This window comes from Meriones unguiculatus, chromosome 1, assembly GCF_030254825.1.
Source record: "Meriones unguiculatus strain TT.TT164.6M chromosome 1, Bangor_MerUng_6.1, whole genome shotgun sequence".
In the NCBI taxonomy this organism is placed as follows: Eukaryota; Metazoa; Chordata; class Mammalia; order Rodentia; family Muridae; genus Meriones; species Meriones unguiculatus.
This window is the reverse complement of record NC_083349.1, coordinates 143005344-143032868: the sequence shown is the minus strand read 5'-3', so window position 1 is coordinate 143032868 and position 27525 is coordinate 143005344. Positions and strand designations below refer to the sequence as shown.

General features: G+C 46.0%; 2 protein-coding genes across 15 annotated transcripts in view; both read right to left on the bottom strand.

Annotated features, from left to right (window-relative positions):
- LOC132647999 (protein S100-A13-like) overlaps nt 1-22766 on the bottom strand; it is a 46499-nt gene extending 23733 nt beyond the window's left edge. For 4 of the 10 annotated variants that reach the window (XR_009586342.1, XR_009586333.1, XR_009586343.1 and 1 more), the window contains exon 1: nt 13488-13594. The gene's annotated coding sequence lies outside the window, so the exon portion shown is untranslated. Of the gene's footprint in view, nt 1-6990; nt 7074-7959; nt 8099-13487; nt 13603-16255; nt 16379-22628 lie in introns of those variants that run through there. The other 6 variants (XR_009586335.1, XR_009586338.1, XR_009586334.1 and 3 more) reach the window with 4 other exon arrangements.
- Nucleotides 495-27279, bottom strand: LOC110541985 (protein S100-A13-like). 5 transcript variants are annotated; one of them, XM_060367867.1, is made up of 3 exons: nt 16256-16375; nt 7960-8156; nt 495-732 (listed from the first exon to the last, which is right to left on the bottom strand). In XM_060367867.1, the coding sequence occupies exons 2-3, from the start codon at nt 8110-8112 to the stop codon at nt 589-591; spliced, it is 297 nt and encodes a 98-aa protein (XP_060223850.1). In that variant the 5' UTR covers nt 8113-8156; nt 16256-16375; the 3' UTR covers nt 495-588. The 5 variants fall into 5 exon arrangements, with proteins under 5 accessions (XP_060223850.1, XP_060223846.1, XP_060223843.1 ...); XM_060367863.1 differs by lacking the exon at nt 16256-16375 and adding an exon at nt 13488-13608; XM_060367860.1 differs by lacking the exon at nt 16256-16375 and adding an exon at nt 13031-13480.
- Nucleotides 27280-27525: the final 246 nt, after the last annotated feature.

Here is a 27525-nt window from a genome sequence, read left to right as displayed (position 1 = left end):
CTTTACAGGATCATAGGTTAATCCTAAACACTGTAAAAATTTATTTGATTGATGAACCTTAACAGCTGTGACAGTCAGCTAGGTTATACAGGTGAGATATTTAGCACGTTTCTTATCATTACCAGCCAAAGGACACATTCCAGGAGTTATAGGAGGAAACAGGGAACTGGAGACATGGAGCTGAGCCCCAGAAGCCTCTCTTGCCTCCAAGCTCTGGATTCTTCATACATCAACTGTATATTTATTGAGCACCGACTTAGTGAAAGATCTATTGCTGCGACACACATTCTCAAGGACATGTTCTGTTCTCAACACCACAGACACAAAAAAAAAATCACATAGCGCTAGAATGCTATAGATATATGAAGAGGAACCACATTCCTTGTCTTCAAAATGTCCGTAATGTTCATATTTTCACCTCAGGTAAAGGCAGAGCTTTCTCATCCCTGGATCTCAAGAAAAGAAATCAGGGTAGTGTATGAAGATTAAGCATCTGTGTTTCAAGGAGGAAGTTTTATTTGCAGGGAGGGGAGTTCTGCCTGCCCCAGACCAGCAGACCCTGCTGACCCCCATCCCAACAAGCAGGCTTTACTTCTTCAGGACCTCCAGGACCTTCTCCTCCCACATTGGCTTTGCCAATTCCCCCATCAGTCTCCAGCACTCATTGAAATTCAGCTTCGAGTCCTGGTTCACATCCAAGCTCTTCATCTTTTCATCTAGAGAGCCCACATCCTAAGAGGTAAAAGGGAAGGATTAGAACTATGGCTCTTCAGACAGGGTAGAGGAAAGAACTGTCACGTGCCTTCCCTCAGAAGCGCCGACACCCGCCCCTAGTCTGAAGGATGAGGCTATGGTCCCACTGCCTGGAAGTCACATATCCAAGGACAGCAACATACACTGTGGCTGAGGGTGAACTACGGTCCTCCTTCACAAGGCACTACAGTCACTGCTGCTCAGCTGCAGCATCCTAACCTCTTCTCAATTTAGTCACCAGCCGGGAGGTCAGGAGAACAGCAAAAGTACCAGGTTATCAGGTTCTCTAGGGCGCTCTTGACAGTGTCTCATGGCTATGAAACCAATGGATTCTGGAAGCCTGCCTCCATGATGAAAGGATTTGTTGCCAGATAAACAATCACAACATAAACATCGTTGCTGAACAGTTGGTGGGTGTCAGATGAAAGGATACCTCACAGGCACCTGACTCTCAACACTGGGGTATCTGTGGGGAGGCTGTTTTGTTTCTTAGATGTGCTCATTTTATTTTATATGTATGAGCATATTGCCAACATGTGCTATGTACATGCACCACATACATGCCTGGTGCCCAGAGATCAGAGAGGACGGTATCTGGACAGGATTTAGAGGTGGTTGTGAGCTGCCATACAGGTGCTGGCAACTGAACCTGGATCCTTTGCAAGAGCACTGTGCATAATCACTAAGCCATCTCTCCAGCCCCCATTTGCCTCAACATTTGGACAAAGGCAAATCCTGCCAAACAGATCTTTGGGTGACATGAAGCAAATTCTTAGAAGGGTTTTCTTAACAGAGTCATAAGCTCAGTCATTGGACAATACTTCCTCAACCAGCAGAAGGGAAGAGTGGCAGGACAACCAACCACTCTTAGGTCCTTGATTCCAGGCATTGTGATATTATATTATGTTTTATATCATTTGATTCTCAAGATCCACTAGAATGACAGTGGCTCAAGGACCTTGTCCAACAATATACTTTCAGTGTCAAGTATGCAGCCAAAGATTGTTCACCAAGACACGAAAACACAGAGTAGGTCTTCAGTAAATAGAGGCTGAATAATAGACCAACAATCCAACAGGAAAGCATAACAAGTCTGCCTCACAGTTGAGATTTAAACCTCGGGAGACCCGGGACTGGTGCCAAGAACAGACGACCAGAACAGATAGAACCTGTACTGGAGTCTAGGCTTCTTTTTCTCTTTTGATTATTTTATTTTATCCTATGTGTATGGCTATTTTGCACCATGTATGGGCCTGGTGCCTGCTGAGACCAAAAGAGAGTGAAGATTCCCTCAACCTGGCATATAGACAGTGATGAGCCATCATGGATCTACAGAACTAAATCCTGGTCTTCTGGAAGGGCAGCTGGTGCTCTTAACCATTAAGCCAAGGTTCTCTAAACCAGGGCTTCCATTCATAGCTACTGCTCTGTATCTTTCTCCTCTGCCTGCACCCTGCACCCTCCACAAACAAACAAAAAAACAAACAAAATCATTAGAAATGAGCTTGGCCTGGTAGTGCAGAACAGAAATCTTAACTACCTAAGAGACTGAGGCTGGAGGATGCACCTCAAGGCCTACAGGGATATTTAATGAAAGTCTGTTTCAAAATTTTTAAAAAGGCTAAGGATATGATTCAGCCCTGGACAGCCTACACGAATGAGGCACTGGCTTCAATCTCTAATACCATACACACAAAACTATAATTAATATGTAAAAACTTGGTATAGTGTGGGCTCCCCTTTTCTGTGTGGAAGGAGAGAAGGGAAGGGAGAGACCAGAAGAAAAGGAGGGAGGGGGCACATTGAGATATATAGTAAATAAATTGAAATTTATAACATTTTTTTAAAAACATAATTAAATAATTGATTTTTTAAAATACAAGTTCTTCTTGCAAAAGTAAATGTGTGAAACTGGCCAGTAAAATTCTGAAAAATAAAAATTTAAGTAAATCCAAATGGGTTGTGATGCTCTTATAATCCCAGCACTTAGGAGGCTCAGCAGGAAGAGAGCTGTGAGTTGGAGGTCAGCCTGTTTTTCACTGTGAAAATGCACAGTAATGGACAGCAGGGAAGTGTGTAAAAAAATTATATTTTAAGGGCTGATGACATGGGAAATGGATGGTTCATAAGTCCAGGACTGCGAGTGCTGCATAGAGAGATCCTGTTTAAAAGACAGAGACAGAGAGAAAGAAAAAGATGTAAGTGTGGTGCACCATGACTCCCTGTACTCCCAAAACTTGGGAGGAAAAGGCAGGAAGATCTCAAGTTCAGGGCCAGCCTGGGACAAACAGAGAAACTCTGTCTCAAAAAATGAAACATAAAAACAAAAAAGCAAAAAGGGGCTGGTGGGATGACTCAGCGGTTTAAGAGCACTGGCAGCTCTTCCAGAGGACTCAGATTCAGTTCCCAGCACCCACATGGCAGGTAACAACTGTCTGTAACTCTTGTTCCAGGGATCTGATGTCTTTTTTTTTCTGTCCCCCACCAGCATGTCACAGACATGCATGCAGGCAAAACACATAAATATTGAAAGGGTTAGGCTAACTTTGTAACCTATATGTCTTCTAAAGCCTGTAGTTTTGAGTTTTAGGTCCAGGTTAAGCTAAAGCCTCGTAGTACCTTTCCAGAGAGTGAAGATATGTGACCCTATCTGTGAGGACAGATATAAAAAAAGGTAAGCAAACAATGACCTTCACTCAGCAAAAGAAGGACTAGACCCTTGTCATTGAGATAGCGTTTCTCAGCAACGAACCTAGACTTCTTCTGAGTAGCTATTGAACCCCAGCCAAAAGTCTGTAACCGCTAATCTTCAAGGGTGAGCTAACCACCCCCACCTTAAATTGCAGCTGCATCCACACTTGGCAGGACTGGCCAAGCTTGAGCACCAAAGACTAACCAATTATCTTACTTTATAGCTTCCTCATCCAATCCTAAATTGCCAAAATTTAAACTTCAAATTTCCCCCAATTTTTCTTTTAAAAACCTAAAAGCCTTTGTCTCCCGGTGCCACTGTTTGCTGACCGGCAGGGGTGACCCCATTGTACAATGGTTAAGAAACCTCTTGCTTTTGCAACGAGTCCTGGTCTCGGTGAGTTTCTGGAAAGGGCACAATCTTGAACTCCTGAGCTGTGAGACCACAGTTCTTACATTTTCAAACAAAATAATAAATATTAAAAATAAATAAGCAAAAGATTTCTGTGCTGGTGGCATTGCCAAGGAAATCTTGAACTTTCTCAGACCTAACTGACATTCTGCAACAAGTTGTGGCAAGCGTGAGCCACTCAAAGGACACAGTACAAGAAGAGCAAGGATTCTGTGAGCCCAGAAAAAGTGACCCCATAAGAGGATACAACGGGCAGACTAAGCTTTTTTCCTCAAAAATATTAAAACTACCAAGAAGATTACTCTAAGTTTGAGTGTGTGAGCCTATTGCAGGATGCCGGTTCCCAAGAGATACAAGCATTTTGGACTGGGGGTAGAAAAGAGAAAGGGCCAAGGGATGGATCCCTAAGCTGATTTTGTTATGAGTTCCAGCACAGGGCAAGCTAATACATATGATCCAGAAGAAGGAAAACCCAACAGTGTAGAGGAAAAAAGAAATCACTGCAAGAAAAGGTATTCTAAGGAGGTGAGAGGGGTGAGATGCTGGTTTTAGAAGCATGACATCATCTGTGAGGACAGAAAGGAAGACACAGTAGATGCTGACCCGGTGGGTAGACGTTTTGGGGATGGGGGACACACATAAAACCTTCGTGATGACTTACATATTCAGTGAGTCAATTTCTCACTGACAGGGGAAGTGATGTGGAAAGAGGCATGTGAGGAAGGAAAAATGGTGACCTATTTCACAGAGAAATACACAACTCCATAACATTGCTAAGGGTTCCTTGGGTTTTGTGGTTATAGATTTGGAGTGAAAAAAGAAAACCGGCCTTTGCATGTCCCTCTAATAGACTCAGCTTTCCGGGTGCACATGTGAAAGAATCAGACTAACCGTGTAACCTATGTTTCTTTAATTGCCTTATAACTTACATTTTTAAGTGTTAGGACCATGTTAATTAAAGCCTCTTAGTGCTTCCCCAGAGAACAGAGGAATGTCAAAGTTCCTGATATTGGCCATCTGTGAGGGCAGCGATAAGGACGAGAACAAGCAGAGATATCTATTAGGTGGAGAGAAAACAACCAGCCAGCACCTGAAAGATAAACTTTGTTTGGAAACTGGGCAAATGGCCCCAATCCTAGTTCTGAATAGCTCTTGAACTTTGATCCAAAGCCTGTAGCCCCGACTCCTCAGAACAGACACAGGATGAGTTAATCACTCTCCCACCTTTAACTGCAGCTATATCTCATATGGCAGGAAATTCCAAACTGACTTGAAAATCATATATTCCCCAGATATTTAAGACAGGGCTGCAAGGACCTAAGGATGCCCAGAACCAACCAATTATTTTAAAAATTAAATACCTCATCCAATCCTGAATTGCCAAGACTGCAACCACTGAAAATTCCTGCACCTTGTCCTTTAAAAACCCAAAGCCTTTGTCTCCCAGTGCCACTCCTTGCTGACCAGCAGGGGTGACCCCATTGCACAATGGTTAAAATAAACCTCTTGTAATTTGCATCGATGAGATCTGTCTCCTGAGTTCTTTTCACCACTTCTGGAAATTAGGCTCATGATGGACCTACCAGATGCAGGTGGTAAATCTAGACAGAAATTTGAGGGTAGGCGGCCCCGGCCTGACAACAGCACAGAGGCAGAATCAGCAGGTTTGTAAGCAGGATTAGAATGATGTGTCTCAGAAGGCAAACTAAACAAGAAGATCCATGAGGAGATGAAGTTGATGGAAGGAAAGGAAAACAGAGCAGTCAAGAGACTGAAGGTCCTGGGGAAGCCATGACACTTGTGTCTGTATCCTGACTAACACCCAGGAGGCCAAAACAGGAGACTACAAAGACTTCAAGGCTACCTTAAACTACATGCTTTGTTTTGTTTTGATTTGATTTGTTTTGTTTTGTTTTTTAAGGCAAGGTTTCTCTATGTAGTCTTGGATGTTCTGGTACTCACTCTGTAGAACTGACTGGGCTTGAACTCAGAGATCTGTCTGCATCCACCAGTATTAAAAGCATGAATGTGCTAAGATACCCAGCAAGACTCAGCTTCAATTCTCACTACCCATATGAGTGTTCACAACCACCTGTAACTATAATTGCACACGAGCTGATGTCCTCTACTGCTTCCCATGGACACCAAGCATACATATGGAGCACACGGACCTGTACCATACAAAACACCCATTCACATACACTGAAAATGGAAAACAAGTTAATCTATAGTCATGTTGGGACTAGTGGCACACACCTGTACTCTCAGCCCTTGTAAAGTAGAATTAGGAGAAGCAGGAGTTTGAGGCCACCCTTACCTTCAAGAGACTGTCAAGAAAGAAAGAAAGAAACAAAAAACTAATGAAACAAAGAAAGAAAGGAAGCAGGAGTTTAAGGCCACCCTTACCTTCATGACACAAGAAAGAAAAAAAGAAAGAAAGAAAGAAAGAAAGAAAGAAAGAAAGAAAGAAAGAAAGAAAGAAAGGAAGGAAGAAAGGAAACAAAGAAGAAAGAAAGGAAAGAAAAAGAAAAAGAAAGAGAAAGAAGAAAGAGTGAATGAAAAAAGAGAAAAAAGAAAAGAAGAAAAGAAAAAGAAAATCTAGGAGTTGGGTGGGGTATCACAGTCCCAGAATTTGAAAAGCTGTGGCAGGATTGGCCAGCCTGGACTACATAGCAAGTTCCAGGTCAGCCAAAACTATATAGTGAGAGCCTGTCTAAAAATAAAAAATAAATTCAGCCAGGCATGCTGGTGCACACATTTAATCTCAACACTCAGGGAGACAGTTCATTTTATGAGTTTGAGGCCAGCTTGGTCTACAAACCCAAGGCTACACAAAGACACCCTGCCTCACCGAGAAAAAAAAAATCTCACTCTTTTTTGTTGTTTTTCAAAACAGGGATACTCTGTGTATCCCTGGCTGCCCTGAACTGGCTCTATAGACCAGGCTGGCCTCAAATTCAGAGATCTACCTGGCTCTGCTTCCTGAGTGCTAGGATTGAAGGTGTGCACCACCACACACAGCCATGTTCACACGCTTGGATGCACCTGTGAATCTGCATAAATGAAGTCAAATACACTGTTATCAAACTACGACAGCACACAAGCTCAGAGTCAGTGTTAGATTCACCACTCACCTCTGTGGAAGGAGCCCCTTCCTGAGGGAGGGCTCACAGGGAGTGGATGGTAGTTACAGAGGATCCTCACAGACCTGGGAACACTGAGGGCAGAGTGCACTGTGAGTTTAGGGAGTGTTTCAGAAAGGGTCTCCCTAACCTGGCTTCAAATTCTAGATCCCTCTGCCTCAGCCTCCCGAGTGCTGGGATTACAGGTGCTCATGCAAGCACCACCAAGCCTGACTTATTTTTGTTAAGCCTCTATTTAGTTCTAACTGTCAGTAAATCTCAAGGAATCCACCTCTAGGTCATGTGATATGTTGATAAAATAAGACCAGAGAGACATAGGCATGGTGGGCTGATAAGGCCTGTTGCATCTACCTGAGCCTGGCTCGAGTTTGGAGACCTGTCTTTAGCTTCCGATTTAAGAGGCGCCACTTCCGGGCAAAAGTGATTCAGCATATCTGTCTTAAAATCAACCCTGCCTGGTAACTGTTACACGGAGTTTTGGCACTGGCCCACCTCTCCTTGCACTACCTAACCTTGCCCTCTAGCTCATCTTACCTCATCTCCTTAATTCTGCCTCCTGACCAAAACCTATAAAAATGACCATTTTATTCAATATACCGAGTTCCTGCTTCAATAGATCTCCTGGTGTTGGTTTATTTCCTGGGGCATCGGGGGAGGTCCTGGCCGAAAACACTCACCACCCTGCTCAGCCATGGAGGGCATCCAGCTGGACTGGCCACCCTCCTCTCAGGTCCACCTGCCTGATATCCACCCTGCACAGGCAGACTCAAGTTCTCCACAGCATGGTTTGACAGAAGCCCGCAGCCCAATAATCACACATTCCCGTTTGCGCCAAACAGCAATTTTACTCATCTAGTTTTACACAAACTTACCTGAGTTGAGGAAACACAGAAACCACCTACACCAGAAGTCATTGCCTGGCATACATAGAAAATCTCAGTCCTAGAGACCTCTACCAACCTTGAGTATGTGAGGTAGCTCATGGTTGACCAGTATCTTAAACACTTTGAAGCTCAGGTAGAAACCCTGGTCTTCTATCAATGCATAAGTGTGTAACCTGTCCATTATGGTCCCAATGGCCGCCTCCAGTTCAGTCAGGGGCTCTGCTGCCATCAGTACGCCAAAGAAGGAGCTGATGTACTCACAGACTGACCTGCCTAGAAAGAAACAGGCCAGGAAAGTCAGGGATCCAAGAACGGGTGAAGTGGCTGCCGGAAAGAGTCAACATGGGAGAGATGAAAGGGTCCAGGACAGACAACAGAATCTCACTTACAGAATTCCTGTCTTTCTGACTCTCCTGTCTGAGTGTCTGTCTCCGGGATATCTCTGTAGTGGTCTCTCCCAGTGCTGCAAGGGTTTTTTTTTTTAGAGTTCTCTAAGTGTGGTAACATCCCCTGAGGGGCCTCTACTCCAATGGCCCTTTCTTTCTGCCACTCCCTTTCTTAGGGTCAGGAGACTGCTTGTCTCCAATGGCTGTTTATGTTGCATCCCTGCCCTCCCACGTACTAGCTACTGTTCCTAGGAGAGAAGCCTAGGGTTGGAAAAAACCCAACTGAGCTCAGGGTCAATCGGGCCAGACCCATTTTTTTTTTTTTAAGTAAAACTGGGTCATTTATTTATTTTTTTTATGAGTGATACACAATTTCATTATTCATTTTATTTTTTTCTCCATTTTTTTTATTTTTTTTTATCAGTTACATTTTATTAACTCTGTATCCCAGCCGTGTCCCGATCCCTCATTCCCTCCCAGTCCCTCCCTCCCTCCCTCATCTCCACCGGGCCCCTTTCCAAGTCCACTGATGGGGGGACCTCCTCCCCATTCATCTGATCCTGTTTTATCAGGTATCTTCAGGACTGGCTGCAAAGCCCTCCTCTGTGGCCTAACAGGACTGCTCCTCCTTTCGGGGGTGGGGAGACCAAAGAGCCAGTCATTGAGTTCCTGTTAGAAATAGTCCCTGTTCCCCTCACTTTGGGAAACCAATTGGTTACTGAGCTACCACAGACTACATCTGAGTGGAGGTTCTAGGTTATATCCATACATGGTCCTTGGTTGAATGTCAGTCTCAGAAAAGACCCTGTGCCCAGATATATTTGGTCCTTGTGGAGCTCCTATCCTTTCCCCATCAGACTAACTCCCCTTCTTTCTTATGATTCCCTGTACTCTGCCAAAGGTTTAGTCATGAGTCTTTGCTTTGAAAACACTGCTAGTTAGAGTCTTTCAGATGCGCTCAGTAGACTCCTGTCATACGTTCAATGCACATCCCATCTGTCTTTCTAAATGAAGATTGATCCCATCTTCAATCCCACACCCTACTTCTGCTAAAGGGATCGGAGGATGCTCAGTGCAAGAACCTACCCGTCTTCCCCACTCCTGCCTGTGGTTGACAAGGTCCTAGAAAAGGACTCTTCAGATTCCTCAAGCCCTCACCCAGGGCCCTTGGGGGTCCACTGAGGGAGGAACCTTCCCTACCCATCCCTCTCATTCTGTCCTCCCACCCACAAGGACCACTGCCAGCTCTCCTAAAGCTACTTCCTGAATCTCTGCCTGAACCCGCTCACAAGGGAGAACCCCAGAGTCGATAAAGAAGGACCCCGGGCTCTCTGCTACCTCAGGGAGAGGAACTCAGCGGAGCAGGGAAATAGGATGCAGCAGGCAGAGCTGGAGCCTCTAGGCTGAAGTTCTATAAAACTCTAGGGAAGGAGCGAGACACTCCCAAGTCCAAAGTGTCAAGTTTCTGCCTCCACTGATTCAGAAAACATGGGACCGCCCCTGCTGTCACTAGCTGGCTCAAAACATTGCTGTTCGACCTGGACAGAGCCTGCTCAGGCAGGACCATTGCATCCCACCCCTCCCAATATAGTGACTAATCAGCATTCTGTGTCAGAGGGGCTGCTTCTGCTATTTGTAAAAATAAAATAAAACAAACACTTGAGGAGGTCAGCAGCGGGAAGCCCCATTTGAAAAACCAGACCCAGCAAAAGACACTACAGTCCAAGGACACTCAGAAAGCCCAGGATGAGGTCCCCAATATGGAACCCTGATTGAAGTCCCTAGCTGAGTCCCGACACAAGACAGAAGCCTTCACAGAGACGTTCCTGGGCAGAATTCTTCCCTTCCACTGCTTGGCCCCCACTGCATCACCCTTCTTATGACTTCTCTTCCCACCTCCTCCCTGCTGGGCTCGGGGTGGGGGTGCAACAAAGAAAGAAAAAAAAAAAACAGGGTAGCCCATTCCTGCCTGCCCTGGAGACACAGGGCACCTCTGTCCACTCCAGGGCCCTAGCCCTCTGGATGTCCTTTCTGACAGGGTGGAGCCTTTCCGGAGGAGGGTCCTTAGGGGAGGACAGTTAAAGCCAGGTCTCCCCACACCTATCCAGAAGCCACATTTGCAGCCTGCCCCTCTGTTCTGAACCTGCTCCCACCTCAGACCAAGGCCAACCGTGAGTACCCTACCCTGCTTAGGATAAGTCCCTGGCTTAGCCAGCCTGGAGGAAACAGGGCCTCAGTAGGACCCCAAGAATCCTGAAAAAAGATACTGTGGTGCCTAGAAAGCTTGGGAGCAATCAGCCAAGGGAAAGAGCAGTGTCCGGATCTAGGGGAAATAAAGTTTGCAAAGTAGTGAGAGGAGCTGAGGGAAGGTCAGAGAGCTGGGTAACTGGTGAATGAGGCGCCAGGCAGCTTCCAGGCTACCATGTCCTTCCACACAGAACTCTGTGTCTCCTGCCAAGTACCCCAGTCTCTAGTTATGAGGAGGGATGGGATACAGCCCTACTCCTTTAGAGAGAGCATAAGAAAGGATGCTCCAGCCAGTGTCTGCCTTTCAAGAACCAGAGCCCAGGGAATCCTCGGAGCAGCAGAGCATAAGCCATGTGAGAGCATCAAGAAGGGGGTCTGTCCTAAAAGATATGAGAAACATAATGAAATCTATACACCTAAAGAAGATAATCAAGAAAGCAGACACAGGGTATGATGATCTATCCTCATCTAGAAAGACAAATGGGAAAGGCATTGAACTTGTGACAGGAGTCTACTGCAGAAAGCATCTGAAAGACTCTACCTAGCAGTGCTCCAAAGTAGATACTAAGACTCATAACCAAACCTTCGGCAGAGTGCAGGGAATCATATGAAAGAGGGGAGTTTGATGTGGAAAGGATAGGAGCTGCATAAGGACCAAACATATCTGGGCACAGGGTCTTTTCTGAGATGGACACTCAACCAAAGACCATGAGAGGATAAAACCTAGAACCTCGGCGCGGATATGACCCGTGATAGCTCAGTAATCAATTGGTTTCCCATAGTAAGAGGGAACAGGACTATTTCTAACAGGAACTCAAAGACTAGCTCTTTGACCTCCCCACCTCTCAAGGGAGGAGCAGTACTGTTAGGCCACAGAGGAGGACTTTGCAGCCAGACCTGAAAATACCTGACAAAAAAGAGTCATATGAAAGGGGAGGAGGTCCTCCCTATCAGTGGACTTGGAAAGGCGCAGGGAGGAGATGAGGGTGGTAGGGTGGGATTGGGGAGGGAATGAGGGATATAGCTGGGATACAGAATTAACAAAATGTAACTAATGAGAAAAATAAAATTAAAAAACAAGAAGGGGGTCTGTGGAAGTGTGCCCTGTCCCATCGCTGCCTTCTCAAGACCTCCTCTCTCTCTACCCCCCTTTTCTCAGCTTGCCCCTGCTACTCTCTCCCCTAATTTTTTCTTCTTAGTTTTCCCACTGCTTAGCCTCTAGGACCTCCCCTCCATAAAATTCCAAGCTGCTGGAGGGCTCCAGGCAAATTCCAGGTGCCCTCCCTCCTAGATGGGAAGGGTAACCAGAGCCACTCAGATCCCTCCCTTGAGCAACCCCTTATCCCTTTGATCAGCTCAGCTTGGGTTCTCTCTCCCCTCATCTCTGTGACAACTAACTTCTTGTGACTGGAGTTCAGGTGACAGTCACAAGGGCTCCATTGAAGAGTTGGGATGTCATCTAATCAGGACCCACTGTCCAGTATACCCAGTGGTGAGGAAGGATGAGGACACCTGATCTGAGATACCTGAGCTGCCCCTGAGGCTGGGGAAGGCATGACCCTCCCCTGGCCAAAGGACTCAGGGCCCTAGCATGGTAATCTCTTCTCAATAGACCTCTCCATTCTTCTGCTCTCACCATGCCCGGGGAACCCAAATGCCCCATGCATTCAGCCTTTCTCTAACACAAACCAGCCCTATCCTGATCCCACTGGAGCTACTGAAACAGAGCTGGCCTGAGGCAGGAATAGACAGCTTAAGGGACAATGCCTTCAGGTAGGTTCCTCCTTAGAAGCCTTTTTTCCAAGGGAAAACCTCAGACATTTCCCTCCAGCTTCTATCTATGTGATTGGAACTGATGATTCTACAGACAAGAAGAATAGGATAGGAGGTCATGGGAAGCATACCCCCAGAGAAGCCATAATGAAATGCTGGGGAGAGAGGGGAGCCAGGCAAGGGTGGCTTGGACATGGAGACAGAACTGACAAAAGTTCAGGGCCTAGGCTGGAGAGATGGCTCAGTGGTTAATTGTTTGTCTTTTCTTCCAGAAGTCCTGAGTTCATTTCCCAACAACCACATGGTGGCTTATTACCATTCAAACCCTCTACTCCCCTCTTCTGGCCTGCAGATGTACATGCACATACAGCATTGAGAATAAATGAAATCTTCAATAAAGAAAAAAAAAAGTTGAGGGCCAACCAGAGCTAGTTCCAGGACAGCTATGGCTGTAGAATGGGAGGCTGTTATAAATAAGTAAATCCCAGGCACCACAAACATGCCTGGTGCCCACAGAGATCAGAGATTCCTCAAGCCCTCACCCAGGGCCCTTGGGGGTCCACTGAGGGAGGAACCTTCCCTACCCATCCCTCTCATTCTGTCCTCCCACCCACAAGGAACACTGCCAGCTCTCCTACAGCTACTTCCTGAATCTCTGCCCAAACCTGCTTACAAGGAAGAACCCCAGAGTCAATAAAGAAGGTACCCGGGCTCTCTGCTACATCAGGGAGAGGAACTCACCGGAGCAGGGAAATAGGATGCAGCTAGCAGAGCTGGAGCCTCTGGGCTGAAGTTTTATAAAGCTCTGGGGAAGGAGAGAGCCACTCCCAAATCCAAAGTGTTGAGGTTCTGTATCCTCTGATTCGGAAGACATGGAACAGAACGGCCCTGCTGCCACTAGAAGTCTCAAAACAGCATTATGCGACCTGGACAGAGCCTGCTCAGGAGGGACCATAGCCTCCTACCCCTCCCGATATGGGGATTACTCAGCAGTCTGTGTCAGAGGGGCTGCTTCTGTTATTTGTAAAAATAAAATAAAACAAACACTTGAGGAGGTCAGCTCGGGAAGCCCAATCTGAGAAACCAGACCCAGCAAAACACCCTACAGTCCAAGGACACTCAGAAAGCCCAGGAAGAGGTCTCCATAGTAGAACCCTGATTGAAGTCCCTAGCAGAGTTCCCAGACAGAAGTCCTCACCTCACGGAGACGCTCATGGGCAGAATTCTTCCCTTCCACTGCTTGGCCTGTACTGCATCACCCTTCTCAAGACTTCTCTTCCCACCTCCTCCCCTCTGGGCTCAGGGAGGGGGTGCAACCAAGAACAGAAAGAAACACAGGGCAGCCCATTCCTGCCAGCCCGGGAGACAGAGGGCGCCTCTGTCCACTCCTGGTCCCTAGCCCTCTGGGTGTCCTTTCCGAAGGGGTGGAGCCTTTCCGGAGGAGGGTCCTTAGGGAAGGACAGCTAAAGCCAGGTCTCCCCACACCTCTCCAGAGGCCACATTTGCAACCTGCCCCTCTATTCAGAACCTGCTAACCACCTCAGCCCAAGGCCAACCGTCAGTATCCTGCCCTGCTTAGGATAAGTCCCTGGCATAGCCAGCCTGGAGGGAACGGGGCCTCAGTAGGACCCCAAGAATCCTGAAAGAACATACTGTGGTGCCGCGAGGGCTTGGGAGCAATCAGCCAAGGGAAAGAGCAGTGTCCGGATCTAGGGGAAATAAAGTTTGCAAAGTAGTGAGAGGAGCTGCGGGAAGGTCAGAGAGCTGGGAGACTGGTGAATGAGGCGCCAGGCAGCTTCCAGGCTACCAGGTCCTTCCACACAGAACTCTGTGTCTCCTGCTAAGTACCCCAGTCTCTAGGTATGGGGAGGGATGGGATACAGCCCTGCTCCTTTAGAGAGAGGATAAGAAAGGATGCTCCAGCCAGTGTCTGCCTTTAAAGAACCAGAGCCCAGGGAATCCTCGGAGCAGCAGAGCATAAGCCATATGAGAGCATAAAGAAGGGGGTCTGTGGCAGTGTGCCCTGTCCCATCACTGCCTTCTCAAGATCTCCTCTCTACCACCCTTTTCTCAGCTTGCCCCCCACTTCTCTCTTCCCTAGTTTTTTCATCTTTGTTTTCCCACTGCTTTGTCCCTAGGACCTCCCCTCCATAAAATTCCAAGCTGCTGGAGGGCTCCAGGCAAACTCCAGGAGCCCTCCCTCCTAGATGGGAAGGGTAACCGGAGCCACTCAGATCCCTCCCTTGAGCAACCCCTTATCCCTTTGATCAGCTCATCTTGGGTTCTCTCTCCCCTCATCTCTCTGACAACCAACTTCTTGTGACTGCAGTTCAGTTGACAGTCACAAGGGCTCCATTGAAGAGTTGGGATGTCATCTAATCAGGACCCATTGTCCAGTATACCCAGTGGTGAGGAAGGATGAGGACACCTCATCTGAGATACTTGAGCTGCCCCTGAGGCTGGGGAAGGCATGACCCTCCCCCAGCCAAAGGACTCAGGGTCCTAGCATGGTAGTCTCTTCTCAATAGACCTCTCCATTCTTCTGCTCTCACCAGGCCCATAGAGCTCAAATGACCTCTTGCATTCAGCCTTTATCAAACACAAACTAGCCCTATCCTGCTCCCACTGGAGTTCCTGAAACAGAGCTGGCCTGAGGCAGGAATGGACAGCTTCAGGAACAATGCCTTCAGGTAGGTTCCTGTCCTTCCCAAGAGACTGATTATTCATGTAGGATTCGAAAAGGCCTTCACCTGAAAAGCAAAATGGGCGAGAAAGAAACGCAGGACCAAGCTGACCAAAGTCTTTTCAAGGTCTCCTTTTTTGAAAGAAAGCTATTTCTTTTTAAGGCAGTCTTATCAGGAAGCAGGAAGCAGGGCGGGGAGAGTCAGCCTCAGCAGGCCAGGAAAAGGAACATCTTGCAGTTTCTCTTGGGAAGTTCCAGCCTGTCTCTCTCCAAGGAGACAATTAATCTTGAAGGCCATTTGTTAGACAGTTATCCAAGGCCAGGAACAGGGGAGTTCCAGTCATAGGAATTTTACTGGGGCAGTCAGCCTCTGGCATCTCCCTCTCCGTCTCCGGCATCTCCCCCTTTTTTATCCTTTAGGGCGAAGCATCTGTCTTCGGCTACATGATGTGCACCCAGGTTCAGCACCATTATTGATTTTTAGGGTGGCTCGTCTGTCTTAGGTTACATGGGCTGCATCCATTCTTGGCACTCTTGCAGAGAGTGGGCCCCCAAGACATGGAGCCATGCTAGCCCCATCTCTGGCAGAACCACAGCCTGTATTTTGTTGCCTCTGGACCTGGCATCATGCTAAATCCCGTCATCGAATACTCTGCAGCCAATTGGGAGACTGTCCTAAGGCATCTTTGGATGGAACCAGCTGAGGAAAGTCAAGGCCGACCAAAGGGGACCTGGTGACTCCTCCTCAGACTCTTGATCGAGCTCTGTCACCTTTAGTTGGTGATAATGTACAGACACTGGACGCCTGATGGCCGAATCATCCTGATTTTTAACAAAGTCAGTTAATTTTTTGAAGGTCCAGGGACCGAATGAAACAAGGAGCAAAAGGCTAATAAGGGGTCCAAAAATGCTGGGCCAAAGAGTGGTTAATAAAGGGGAGGCAGAAAACCAGTTTTGGTACCAAGCCTTGCTTTTTTTTTTTTTTTTTTATCTCTCTGTCTCTTTTTTAAACGTTTTTTGTACCTTTTGAAGGCTATTTTTTATCAAGCCAGTTTTATCTGCATAAAAGCAGCATTTTTCCTTGAGGGCTGCACACAATTCCCCCTGTTGGAGGAACACTAAATTTAAGCCTCGTTTATTTTGTAAAACTACTTTAGCAAGGGAGGAGACAGACTTTTTAAGATAGGCTAGGGAATTTTGAAGCTCCTGAATATCACAATCAATGGCTGTGCTGAGTTGATGATACTGTTGTTGGGAAGTAACCAGCGAATGGATCCCGGTACCTGCCCAGGCTGCTCCCAGACTCAGGAGTACGGTAATGGTGACAGCAGTGACAGGTTCCCTCTTGACTCTGGACGGAGGCGAGTCCTGCTCCCGAAATCTCAGGAATGCATCTGGTGAATGGACTGTAAGGCAGGGGAAGAGCTGAACAAGCACACAGTAATCCTTACGTTTAAGAAAAGTATCAGAAACAATATAAGGAGTCAACCCAGATGAACAGGCAAGATAGGTATCATTAGGTGCATAGAGATAAGTGCAGGTATTATTTATAACAACAGTTTTATTTCAGACAGGAATGAGGGCTGAGGGAAAAAGCATATGGGGGCCCCCTAAGCAGAGACCCGTCCAGGAAACTTGAGCAAGTGTCATTCCTTCCTGAAACTCGGGCTGCCACCTTAAGAAGGATGTTTCATTAGTAACTTGAACCTCTCCAAAAAGAGCCAATCCTTCATAAAACACCGGAGAAGAATGATAACAAATCCAGCAATCGTCAGCCAGGTTAGAATTGGAGTCCTGTAAGGCCTGCCAAGAGCCGTTAACCATAGTTACAATCAATTCTGCCGGGGGGGTGGAGGGGGGGAGCCGGAAGAGTAGGTTGAAAAGGAGTAGAAAGGGAACTGCTGGGAGTCACGGAGGAAATTATCCCTCGAGCTGGAGGGGGTTCCTTTTTAAATGAGGGATGGAGTATGGGGTTAGGCCCTATAGCCACTCGAGTAGCAGAGGGAAGGGTTTTAGTTAATTTTATTCTGAAGGTGAGGCCTGGGTCTTGGAGGAAGGGACCCCGATAGAGTAGAACTCCCCACTCAAAATCTCAGGATGTCCAGTCTTTATCTTTGCCCTTATCCGTAAAGGAAATAATCAAGGGGTTGCACCAGCCTTTTGACTCAGAGGAAAGCCGGCAATGGGAAAGCCATTTAGGGTGTGGCCAGCTGACATTTCTTTTTACAGTGATGTAGTCCTAAGATGAAGAGGGTTTCCTGTCAGGGACCACCTGTGGAAACTCACCAACTTACCTCAACTTGCCCGTTCCCTTACCTGCGGTAAACATACTGCTTGGCAGCAGCAGAGATGTGCTCACAGAACCGTGGCTTATCACAAGATGTTTCAGGCCCCTGGCCGAGAGGAATCTGTAACATTTCACCAACCCTACTTGCTCATCCTGAACCCTTTATAAAAGCTGATTTTGCTCAGTAAAGTTAGTCCTTGACAAGCACCTGTTTGCTTGGACTCGTTTACTCTCTCGCCCATCTTTTCACAGGATCGGATCCTCTTCTACCCCCCCCCCCCCAATAACTTAAGCTCCAAAGGCCGGGGCAGTTTCCAATAAGTATCCCCAGTAGTTTCACAACTCCATGATGCACAGTCAAAAGCCTCCTGGAAGCCACACTTATAGTTAATTTTTCTGGTTCGGTGGTTTCCAGGGCAGACATAGATCCCACCCGTGTTGGTTTGCAGAGCAGCTCTGCCTATAGGGCTATGACAACCTACACCCCCACTGCCATCACCGGGAGCATATTCCAGCGGCATGAATTTATCTGGTGTTCCCCAAGATGCACTGACCCCCAAGGCCAATTTGCAAAGGTCAGGTGTTAGAGCGGGCCAAGGGATACTTGCTGCAGTTGTGGAGTGGCTCCATACGATGTCGCCAGCCTGACTGATGACTATCCAGGCATAATCGTAAATCTGATCTATAGAAGAGCCAAATGTTGAGGTGCAGAAGCTCAGCAGCAGCCACAAAAGAAGCATTCTTTTTTGCAATTAAACACAATTAGGAGCCTTCTCAGGGTCATCCCTGGGTGGATTAAATTGTTTAACTAATCGCTCTGGCAACCATCGAGCATTTCCTGCCCTGGTGTCATAAACACAGGCAGATCCCCTTCCCCAAATGAGGACTGGGTCCGGGCCCTGCCACCGTGATGTTAAAGGGTCCTTCCAGAGGACTTGAGCATAATTTTGAGAGGTTTGAGGATGCCATAAGCGATCTGCTGCAGATTTTCCATCCTTATCCAGGGTAAGGAAGTTTATGACAAACAATGCATGATTAAGTAATTTTTTTTTTTTATTTCCTGGGAGGGGATATAAGATTCCTCCGTTTGTTTGTAATTTTGTAAGCATGTTTTTAAGGGTTTGATGAGCCCTTTTAATCATTTTTTGCCCCTGTGGGTTATAGGGAATTTTAGTAATAGGTTTTATGCCAAGTTGCATGCAAAATTGTTTAAAGCTAGTGTTTGTATATCTAGGCCCATTGTCTGTCTTAATAATTTTTGGCCGAAGGTAGGATTACAAGACTGGCCAGAACATGACTAGTAACATTTTTGGTGGCCTTCCCTGTTTGTAGAGAAGTGAAAATAAAGCCACTAAAGGTATTAATGGTAACGTGAACCAATTTTAACTTGCCAAACGTATTAATGTGGGTGACATCCACTTGCCATATATCTCCGGGGACGAGACCTCGAGGGTTAACTCTCAAATGAACTTTTGGCAGGAAGGTTACGCACCCTTTACAGTCCTGAACTATTTGTCTGGCCTGTTTTTCAGTTATTTTATACTTTAAGTGTTTGGGAGTTAAGATGATGAAGATTGTGTGCCTGTCGGGCTTGAGCCAATGGATCTAACATGGAGTCTTGAGTCAACCCTATAAACTGGGTCACTTGATCCACAAAATTATTGCCCTGTGATAGGGGGCCTGGTAATCCTGAATGAGCCCGTATATGGCCAATAAAGAATGGGCAATTGCGGTCATGAATGAGCTTTTGAAGAATAGAAAATAAAGGAGCTGTATTAGTAGTAGGTTTTATAAATGGAACGAATTTTAACTGGGGAACAGAATGGGCAAGATATGAACTATCTGTATATAAATTAAAAGAAATATTAGGCAGGGTTTTAAAAACCTCAATAATGGCTTGTAATTCTACTAAGTGAGCAGACCTGTAGCAAGTGGAGATCTGAGCAACCTTTTTATCTATTGAGAAGGCTGCTTGGCCATTAGAGGAGCCGTCAGTAAAAACCAGACTGGCATTAGCAATTGGGGAGCTTTTGGTCATCCGGGGGAAAATAACTGGCATATTATATAAAAATTATAATAATTTATTAGGTGGATAATGATTGTCAATTTTTTCCTGAAAGGATATACAGCTAATAGCCCAATTGTCATTATTTTGAATTAGCCAAGAGACCTGGGCCATATTATAGGGTACAATTAAAATATCTGGTTCTTTGTCAAAAACCTTTTTAGCCTGTTTTTTTTCCCATCTGAATGAGCTGTGCTGTTAAGTAAGGATAGGAGGGAAGAACCTTTGAAGGGGCGGCAGGCAAGTGCACCCAGAGAAGGGGATTATCTTGCCAAAAAACTCCAGTAGGGGAGAAGGGAGTGCGGAGCACAACAATTTTAAGTTCTTTCCCAGAAGAGAAATAGTCAATTGTTTGGTGATTAATGGCAGCCTCCACCAGTGTTAGGGCCTTTTGGGCCTCTACAGTCAGTTTTTGGGGGGAGGATGGGTCGGAATCCCCCCTAAGAATACCAAAAAGGGGCTATACATCATTAATTTTATCTGGGCAAGGATACCTCGGCCCCACAGGTTAACAGGGAGGGACTCAACCACATATGGCTGGACTGCACCAGAGTTATTGCTTAAAAAATCTGATAAACTGTAAATGTTTTATTATTTTAAACATTTAAACAATTTTTAAAACTCGTCTTTGTAATGTTAAAATAAAGTATTTTTAGGAGTAAATTTATAAAGCATAACCATAATTTTAAAAGTCAAAACCAGATTTTAAGACCAAAATTATCAGTGCAAACAACCCAATCTTTAGAACCAATATTAACTTAGAACAAGACTTTTTTCTTATCCTAAAAGGAAATAAAATCATTTTGATTCAGAGATTTTGCAAACTATGTTTTTTTTTCCCTGAGCCACACCATGTGGCAATTTACATTGTTGTTATTTAAACATATGCATTTATGGACCCTACAAACACATAGGCACACATACGTGTTTTAAACAAGAATTTGAATTTAACCCCAAAACATACCCAATTATTTTTGATTATACCAACCATTTAAGATCAGTTGAAAATAATTATATAATGGCCATATATTTAAACACACAGGTAAAACTCTTTTTTTTCTTTTAGACTCAGCTGTAATTTTAAACATTAGAGCAAGTGTAGTTTTTTGTTTGTTTGTTTGTTTTGTTTTGTTTTTTTTAAATCACTGTTTGATTTGTAAGTTGTAAGCCCCCTAGGTGGGAGGAGGGAAGAGAGGAGCAAGAGAGCATGGTGAGCTCCTGCCCCTCCCTTCCCTGCTGAGCTGGCAGGAAGGCAAGGGGGAGGAGTTTTTTCTTACTCTCGGCAGCCGGCAGCCAGAGCAGCTACTGTTGTGGAGCAGCTAAGGTGCCACTTTCCACCTAACCAAGTGTAAGGACTTTCACCAAGCGAGCCCTGGAGCCTTGCCTGCTCCCTTGGCTCCCTTGTGAGCTTTACTCTAGCTTACCTCCCCCGCATGTCCTGAACCTGCTTTTTGGCCGGCCTTTTTTTTTTTTTTTTTTTCTTGTGCTCTGCTCAACAGGGGTCGCATCAAGCCCATGCCCTGTTGGGTGTGTATTGTTATTCCACAGATGCTCAAGTGCCTGAGCACCACCTGTCCAAGCTCCAGCCCAGGCAGCGGGCTCCAGGCATCTCCCCAGCCACCGGAGAGCACTCCCTCCTCCCCTAGCACATTGCAGCTCCCTGGCCAAGAACTAGTTCTAATGTTAACTGTCCTCTGTCTGAGTTTTTGTCAGTCCAAGTCTACAAAGAAACAGACAGAAAAATACATACGAGAAACACAGGATTACAGATGCTCGCGAGCCAGACCATAAGCAAAGCTTTAGAAGAGACAGAAAGTCAACATTGTCACTGTTGGTATAACAGAACAAATGTTATTAGTGGCTTCACACCATTCAACAAATAATCCAGCATCTAACTATTCGGGTTCGTCCATTGGAAAATTATTTGTTCCTAATTTTTTTGAATCCAAGAGAGAAGAGTGTATGTATCATGTCTGTTTACATTAAATGTCATAGACAATTAACTTAAAATATGATCCAATAATTAAAAAAATAGTCAGAAGCATGCATTTTACATAAATCAAAATAAAATATAATTAAAATTAATTATGAAGTCTCTCTCTTTTCTTGGGTATCATAAGGTACGAACTAGAATAAAGCGTGCAAATCAAACTGACAACAGCCAAACCATATCCATAAAACAGTACCAGAGTTCAATAGGAAGAACAATAACAACAACAAAAATCAAAGACAAGTAACAGACAAGAGACATAGGACAAAGACAACAGCGGTACCTACTTGAGAGCTCAGATGAGCCCTCCGATAGCCAGTGTCCAGAGTTTTTCTCAGCACCCCCAAATCCAGGACGAGCCCCCATAAGTTTATAGGTAACTTCTCAAATACAAATGGGCGAATTGTGCCTGAATTTTTCTCTTGATTTTTTTAGGTTAGAATTTTGGAGCTTTGTAGGGTATTTTTAGATTGGCCAATGCCTTGTAAACGCGTTAAGGAAGGTTGGAGGGGCCAGGCTGAAGGCCAATGGTCCCGTGAAATTACTGGCATCTATAAAATCCGCTTTCCAAGAGAGAAATTGCTCTCGTGAAAGGGCTGCTTGGGTCACTCGGAGTCATCCACCGGGGTAAGGTATCCGCCCCCGGAGAGGCCCTCAAGCAAAGAAATACTAAAAGGGGCATTGGGTCCGTAGTTTTTAACTGCATAATGTAATTCTTTAAGGGGATTGTTTTTTAATGGGTCCGGTAAAAAGAGTCCTCTAAAAAGTCACTTGAAGAGAGGCAAGTTCTGCTGAAAGATCGGTGCACTCGCGTTGCGAGGAGAACTTCACTGAGCTCGGACACCTGTTTGGTAAGGTCCTCTTTTGTTTTTAAAAGCAAGGACGTTTGGGATGAGGGAGGAGAAAGCGCATGTGCGCATATATTAGGAAAAATGTGGTAAGGCGGTGGGTAAACAAGAGGGATGGGCGGCCAGTTGTAATTACGGTATTTGGCTGCCCCCCCCCCACTCGAAATCGCTCTCCTCTGGGGGTTCTAGGCGATCGGGATCTGCAAGGGGATAACACTGGGTCCCTTTTTTTCTAAAAGTTTATTAGGACAAGCGCCCACCTTATCCCATTTACCAGGATTTCTCTCTGGGCTTTCCAGGACAAACCATGTGCAGGCTTCTGAGACAAAGCAACAAACTGAATGAGATCCTTTTTCTTTGAACTCCGACTCCTCTTTCCCCGAGAGAGGCTTTTCAATCCTGAATGAAGATTGCCTCTTTAGACAACTTCTGACCCATTTTGAATGAGATGGAATGAACTTCTTACCTTATGTGTCTTTCTCTCCTGAGTGGCGAGGGCGCACAATGTATGAGTGGCTGAGGCGACTTACTGCTTTCGCTCCTGACATGCCACGGAACCTAGCCAACCTGGGGTCTCTCTAATTTTCATCTGGCAGAAGGTCCGTTTTCGAGCACCACGCTGGGCGTCACTCTGCCCGCCCGCGGGACTGGTTATTCGTGGGGGAATTCGAAAAGGCCTTCACCTGAAAAGCAAAATGGGCGAGAAAGAAACGCAGGACAAAGCTGACCAAAGTCTTGTCAAGGTCTCCTTTATTGAAAGAAAGCTATTTCTTTTTAAGGCAGTCTTAGCAGGAAGCGGGAAGCAGGGCGGGGAGAGTCAGCCTCAGCAGGCCTGGAAAAGGAACATCTTGCAGTTTCTCTCGGGAAGTTTCACCCTGTCTCTCTCCAAGGAGACAATTTATCTTGAAGGCCATTTGTTAGACAGTTACCCAAGGCCAGGAACAGGGGAGTTCGAGTCATAGGAATTTTACTGGGGCGGTCAACCTCTGGCATCTCCCTCTCCGTCTCCTGCAGGTTCCTCCTTAGAAGCTCTATGTCCAAGGGAAAACGTTGGACAGTTCCCTCCCGCTTCTACCTATGTGATGAGACCCGATGATTCTGCAGACAAGAGGAATAGAATAGGAGGTCATGGGAAGCATACCCCCAGAGAAGCTATAATGAAATGCTGGGGAGAGAGGGGAGCCAGGCAGGGTGGCTTGGACATGGAGACAGAACTTCCAAAAGTTGAGGGCCTGGGCTGGAGAGATGGCTCAGTGGTTAAGAGCTCTGTCTGCTCTTCCAAATATCCCTGAGTTCTATTCCCAGCAACCACAGGGTGGCTCACAACCATCTATAACCTCTATTTCCCTCTTCAGGCCTGAAGATCTACATACACATAGAGCATTGAGAATAAATGAAATCTTTAAAAAAAAAAAAAAAATTGAGGACCAACCAACCAGAGCTAGTTCCAGGACAGCTATGGCTGTAGAATGTGAGGCTGCTATGAATAAGTGAATCTCAGGCCCAGAAAGATGGAGATCCAGCCAAAAGGACCTGGGCTTGATGCTTTCTAACTAAAAAGTAAGGGTCACTTAGCAGTTTGGCTCCCCTCCACACCAACTTTTGCAAACCCCACACCCCATCACCGCCACTAAAGACACCAGACTTCTCCCTCTGTGGGCTTCAGAGACTTACTACCCACAGCAAAGCTTGACTGTGACAGTGCCAGAAGGTAAAAATAGAGCTAGAAGCCTGCCTGGTCCTGTGGCCACCCTTAGCCCTCTCTCAACCCTAAGTATCTGCCCAGGCAGCCAGGAGCCAGTCACTACATGTGTGTTTGGAGACTTCTGAAGACATCCCAGTTACTGTTCCTTCATCTCATGACCATCCCTGACTCCCTCTGGCTCGGGAGTGATGGAGGGATCCAGAATGCTGGACTGGACATAGGTGGGACAGGGTTTCTCCCACCTTGCAAAATCTCAATGAAAGATAACGTAGAGGAGGGTCCCATCTTGTAGCTCTCAGAGCTGTGAAACCAGGGCCAGGCCTGAGGATTCCCTTATCTGAGGACCCCAGAGCTCCTGAAACTGATTGACACTTCACTTCCCTTAGGTGGGGGTGGGTAGGTGTGTGCTGAAATGGTCTCTGAGCTGGAGACTGCCATGGAGACCCTCATCAATGTCTTCCATGCCCATTCGGGCAAGGAAGGGACAAATGTAAACTGAGCAAGTAGGAGCTGAAAGACCTGCTACAAACTGAACTCTCCAGCTTCCTGGATGTAAGCAGAGTATTGAGGTAGAGGGTGGAGGAAGGGGGTGGGCAACCCTGCCAGGTCCCTGCCTCAGCCCTCAGCTCAGCCGATCCTCCTCTTCCACTCTGAACTAGGTTGTCCAGACTCCCCTTACTTTTCCCTGGAAAAGCCAAAATGCCCTAGTGTACTGACCCCCTGTTAATACCAGACTCTGCAGATTCATCAGTGACACTATCCACAGCATAAAATGGAGTCACGAAGAGCACAGCTGCATATAGCTTTATCCTACCACTACAGAAGGAAAGGCAGGAGGAGCAGGAATTTATAGCCAGCCTGGACTATGTGAGACCTTGTTTCAAAAAACATTTGTTTTAAATAAGACCCAGCCTGGTGATGCATAGCTTTAATCCCAGCACTTGGGAGACAGAGCCAACCATTTCTAGAATTTTGAGGACAGCCTGGTCTATATGTGAGATTCTGTCAGAAAGAAAGAAAGAAAGAAAGAAAGAAAGAAGGAAGGAAGGAAGGAAGGAAGGAAGGAAGGGGAGAGAAAAATAAAAAAGGGAAAGAAAGAAGAGAAAGGAAGAAAAAAGAAAGAAAGAGAGAGAAAGAAAGTAGGAAAAAGAGAAAGAAAAACGGGTTCTTTGTTTGGTTGTTTGTTTTTTTTTGTTTTTGTTTTGTTTTTTTTGTTCTTCAAGACAAGGTTTGTCTGTGTAGCCTTGGATGTCCTGGACTTACTTTGTAGACCAGGTGGGCCTCGAACTTACAGATTTCTGCATGCCTATGCCTCCCAGAGTGCTGGGATTGCAGGCATGCACCACTGGAACCAGCAAAAAGTTTGAATCAAAAAATAATTAAACCTTAGAGAGATGGCTCAGAAGTTAAGAGCACTGGATCCTCTTCCAGAGGTCCTGAGTTCAATTTCCAGCAACCACATGATGGCTCACAAGCTTCTATAATGAGACCTGGTGCCCTCTTCTGGCATTCAGGCACACATTCAGGCAGAAGAATACATACATCATAAATATAAAAATAAAGAAAGAAAGAAGGAAAGAAAGGAAGGAAGGAAGGAAAGGAAGGAAGGAAGGAAGAAAGAAAGAAAGAAAGAAAGAAAGAAAGAAAGAAGATAGAAAGAAAGAAAGAAAGAAAGAAAGAAAGAAGATAGAAAGAAAGAAAGAAAGAAAGAAAAGAAATAGAAAAAGAAAAGAAGAAAACTAAAAGAAAATCCAGGAGCTGGGTGGGGTATCACAGTCCCAAAATTTGAAAAGCTATGGCAGGATAGGCCATCCAGGACTACATAGCAGGTTCCAGGTCAGCAAGGACCTGTGATAGCCTGTCTAAAAATAAAAAATTGAAAATAAAATTCAGCCAGGCATGTTGGATCAACACTCAGGGAGACAGTTCATTTTATGACTTTGAGGCCAGCTTGGTCTACAAAGCCAAGGCTACACAAAGACACCCTGTCTCGGGGAGAAAAAAAACTCACACTCATTTCTGTTGTTTTTCAAAACAGGGATACTCTGTGTATCCCGGGCTGCCCTGAACTGGCTCTATAGACCAGGCTGGCCTCAAATTCAAAAAACATACCTGGCTCTGCTTCCTGAGTGCTAGGATTAAAGGTGTGCACGACCACACACAGCCATGTTCACACGCTTGGATGCACCTGTGAATCTGCATAAATGAAGTCAAATAAACTGTTATCAAACTACGACAGCACACAAGCTCAGAGTCAGTGTTAGACTCCCCACTCACCTCTGTGGAAGGAGCCCCTTCCTGAGGGAGGGCTCACAGGGAGTGGATGGTAGTTACAGAGGATCCTCACAGGCCCAGGAACACTGAGGGAGGAGTGCACTGTGAGTTTAGGGAGTGTTTGAGAAAGGGTCTCCCTAACCTGACTTCAAATTCCAGATCCCTCTGCCTCAGCCTCCCGAGTGCTGGGATTACAGCTGCACATGCAAGCAACACCATGCCTGACTTCTAGTTTTATTTTTGTTAAGCTTCTATGTAGTTCTTACTGTCGGTAAATCTCTAGGAATCCACCTCTAGGTCCTGTGATATGTTGATAAAATAAGACCAGAGAGACACAGGCATGTTGGGCCTGATGAGGCCTGTTGCATCTACCTGAGCCTGGCTCGAGTTTGGAGAGCTGTCTTTAGCTTCTGATTTAAGAGGCACCACTTCTGGGCAAAAGTGATTCAGCATATCTGTCTTAAAATCGACCCTGCCTGGTAACTGTTACATGGAGTTTTGCCACTGGCCCACCTCTCCTTGCACTACCTAACCTTGCCCTCTAGCTCATCTTATCTCACTTCCTTAATCCTGCCTCCTGACCCAAACCCAAAAAAGGACCATTTTATTCAATAAACCGAGTTCCTGCTTTGACAGATCTCCCAGCTTGGAGGTGGTTTATTTCCTGGGGTGTCCAGGGAGGTCCGACAACACTCACCATCCTGCTCAGCCACGGAGGGCATCAACCTGGCCTGGCCACCCTCCTCTGAGCTCCACCTGCCTGATATCCACCCTGCACAGGCAGACCCAAGGTCTCCACAGCATGGTTTGACACAAACACGCAGCCCAATAATTACACATTCCCGTTTGCGCCAAACAGCAATTTTGCTCATCTAGTTTTAAAAACACACACACTTACCTGAGTTGAGGAAACACAGAACCATGTACACATGCAGTCATTACCTGGAATAATTAGAAAATCTCAGTCCTAGAGACCTCTACCAACCTTGAGAAAATGAGGCAGCTGCTGGAGGACCAGTTTCTTAAATGCATTGAAGCTCATTCTGGGAGCTAGTTCTTCCACCACTCCAATAATGCGGAACTTGTTGATTATGGTCTCAATGGCCCCCTCCCGTTCAGTCAGGGGCTCTGCTGCCATCAGTACGCCAAAGAAGGAGCTGATGTCCTCACAGATTGACCTGCCTGGGAAGAAACAGGCCAGGAGAGTCAGGGATCCAAGAACTGGTAAAATGTCTGCCTGAAAGAGTCAACAGTTGTCTGGAGCCATGACTCAGTGGCCTGCTTTAATATTTAAATCTTGGTGGAGAGATGGCTTTTAGGAGGCCTTTACTAATAGCAGAGGAGAACTTGCAACAGGTGGGATAGCTTGTGAGGGTTACACCTC

Excerpts from the sequence above, each read along its gene's own strand:
- LOC110541985 (XM_060367860.1), bottom strand. The coding sequence starts at position 13,244 with ATGGTCCCTCCTGAGCAGGCTCTGTCCAGGTCGCATAATGCTGTTTTG. Across the intron at positions 8,157-13,030 it reads CATCCTATTTCCCTGCTCCG|GCAGGTCAGTCTGTGAGTAC; the intron begins GTGAGTTCCTCT and ends GTTTCTTTCTAG. Across the intron at positions 733-7,959 it reads AGCTACCTCACATACTCAAG|GATGTGGGCTCTCTAGATGA; the intron begins GTTGGTAGAGGT and ends TTTACCTCTTAG.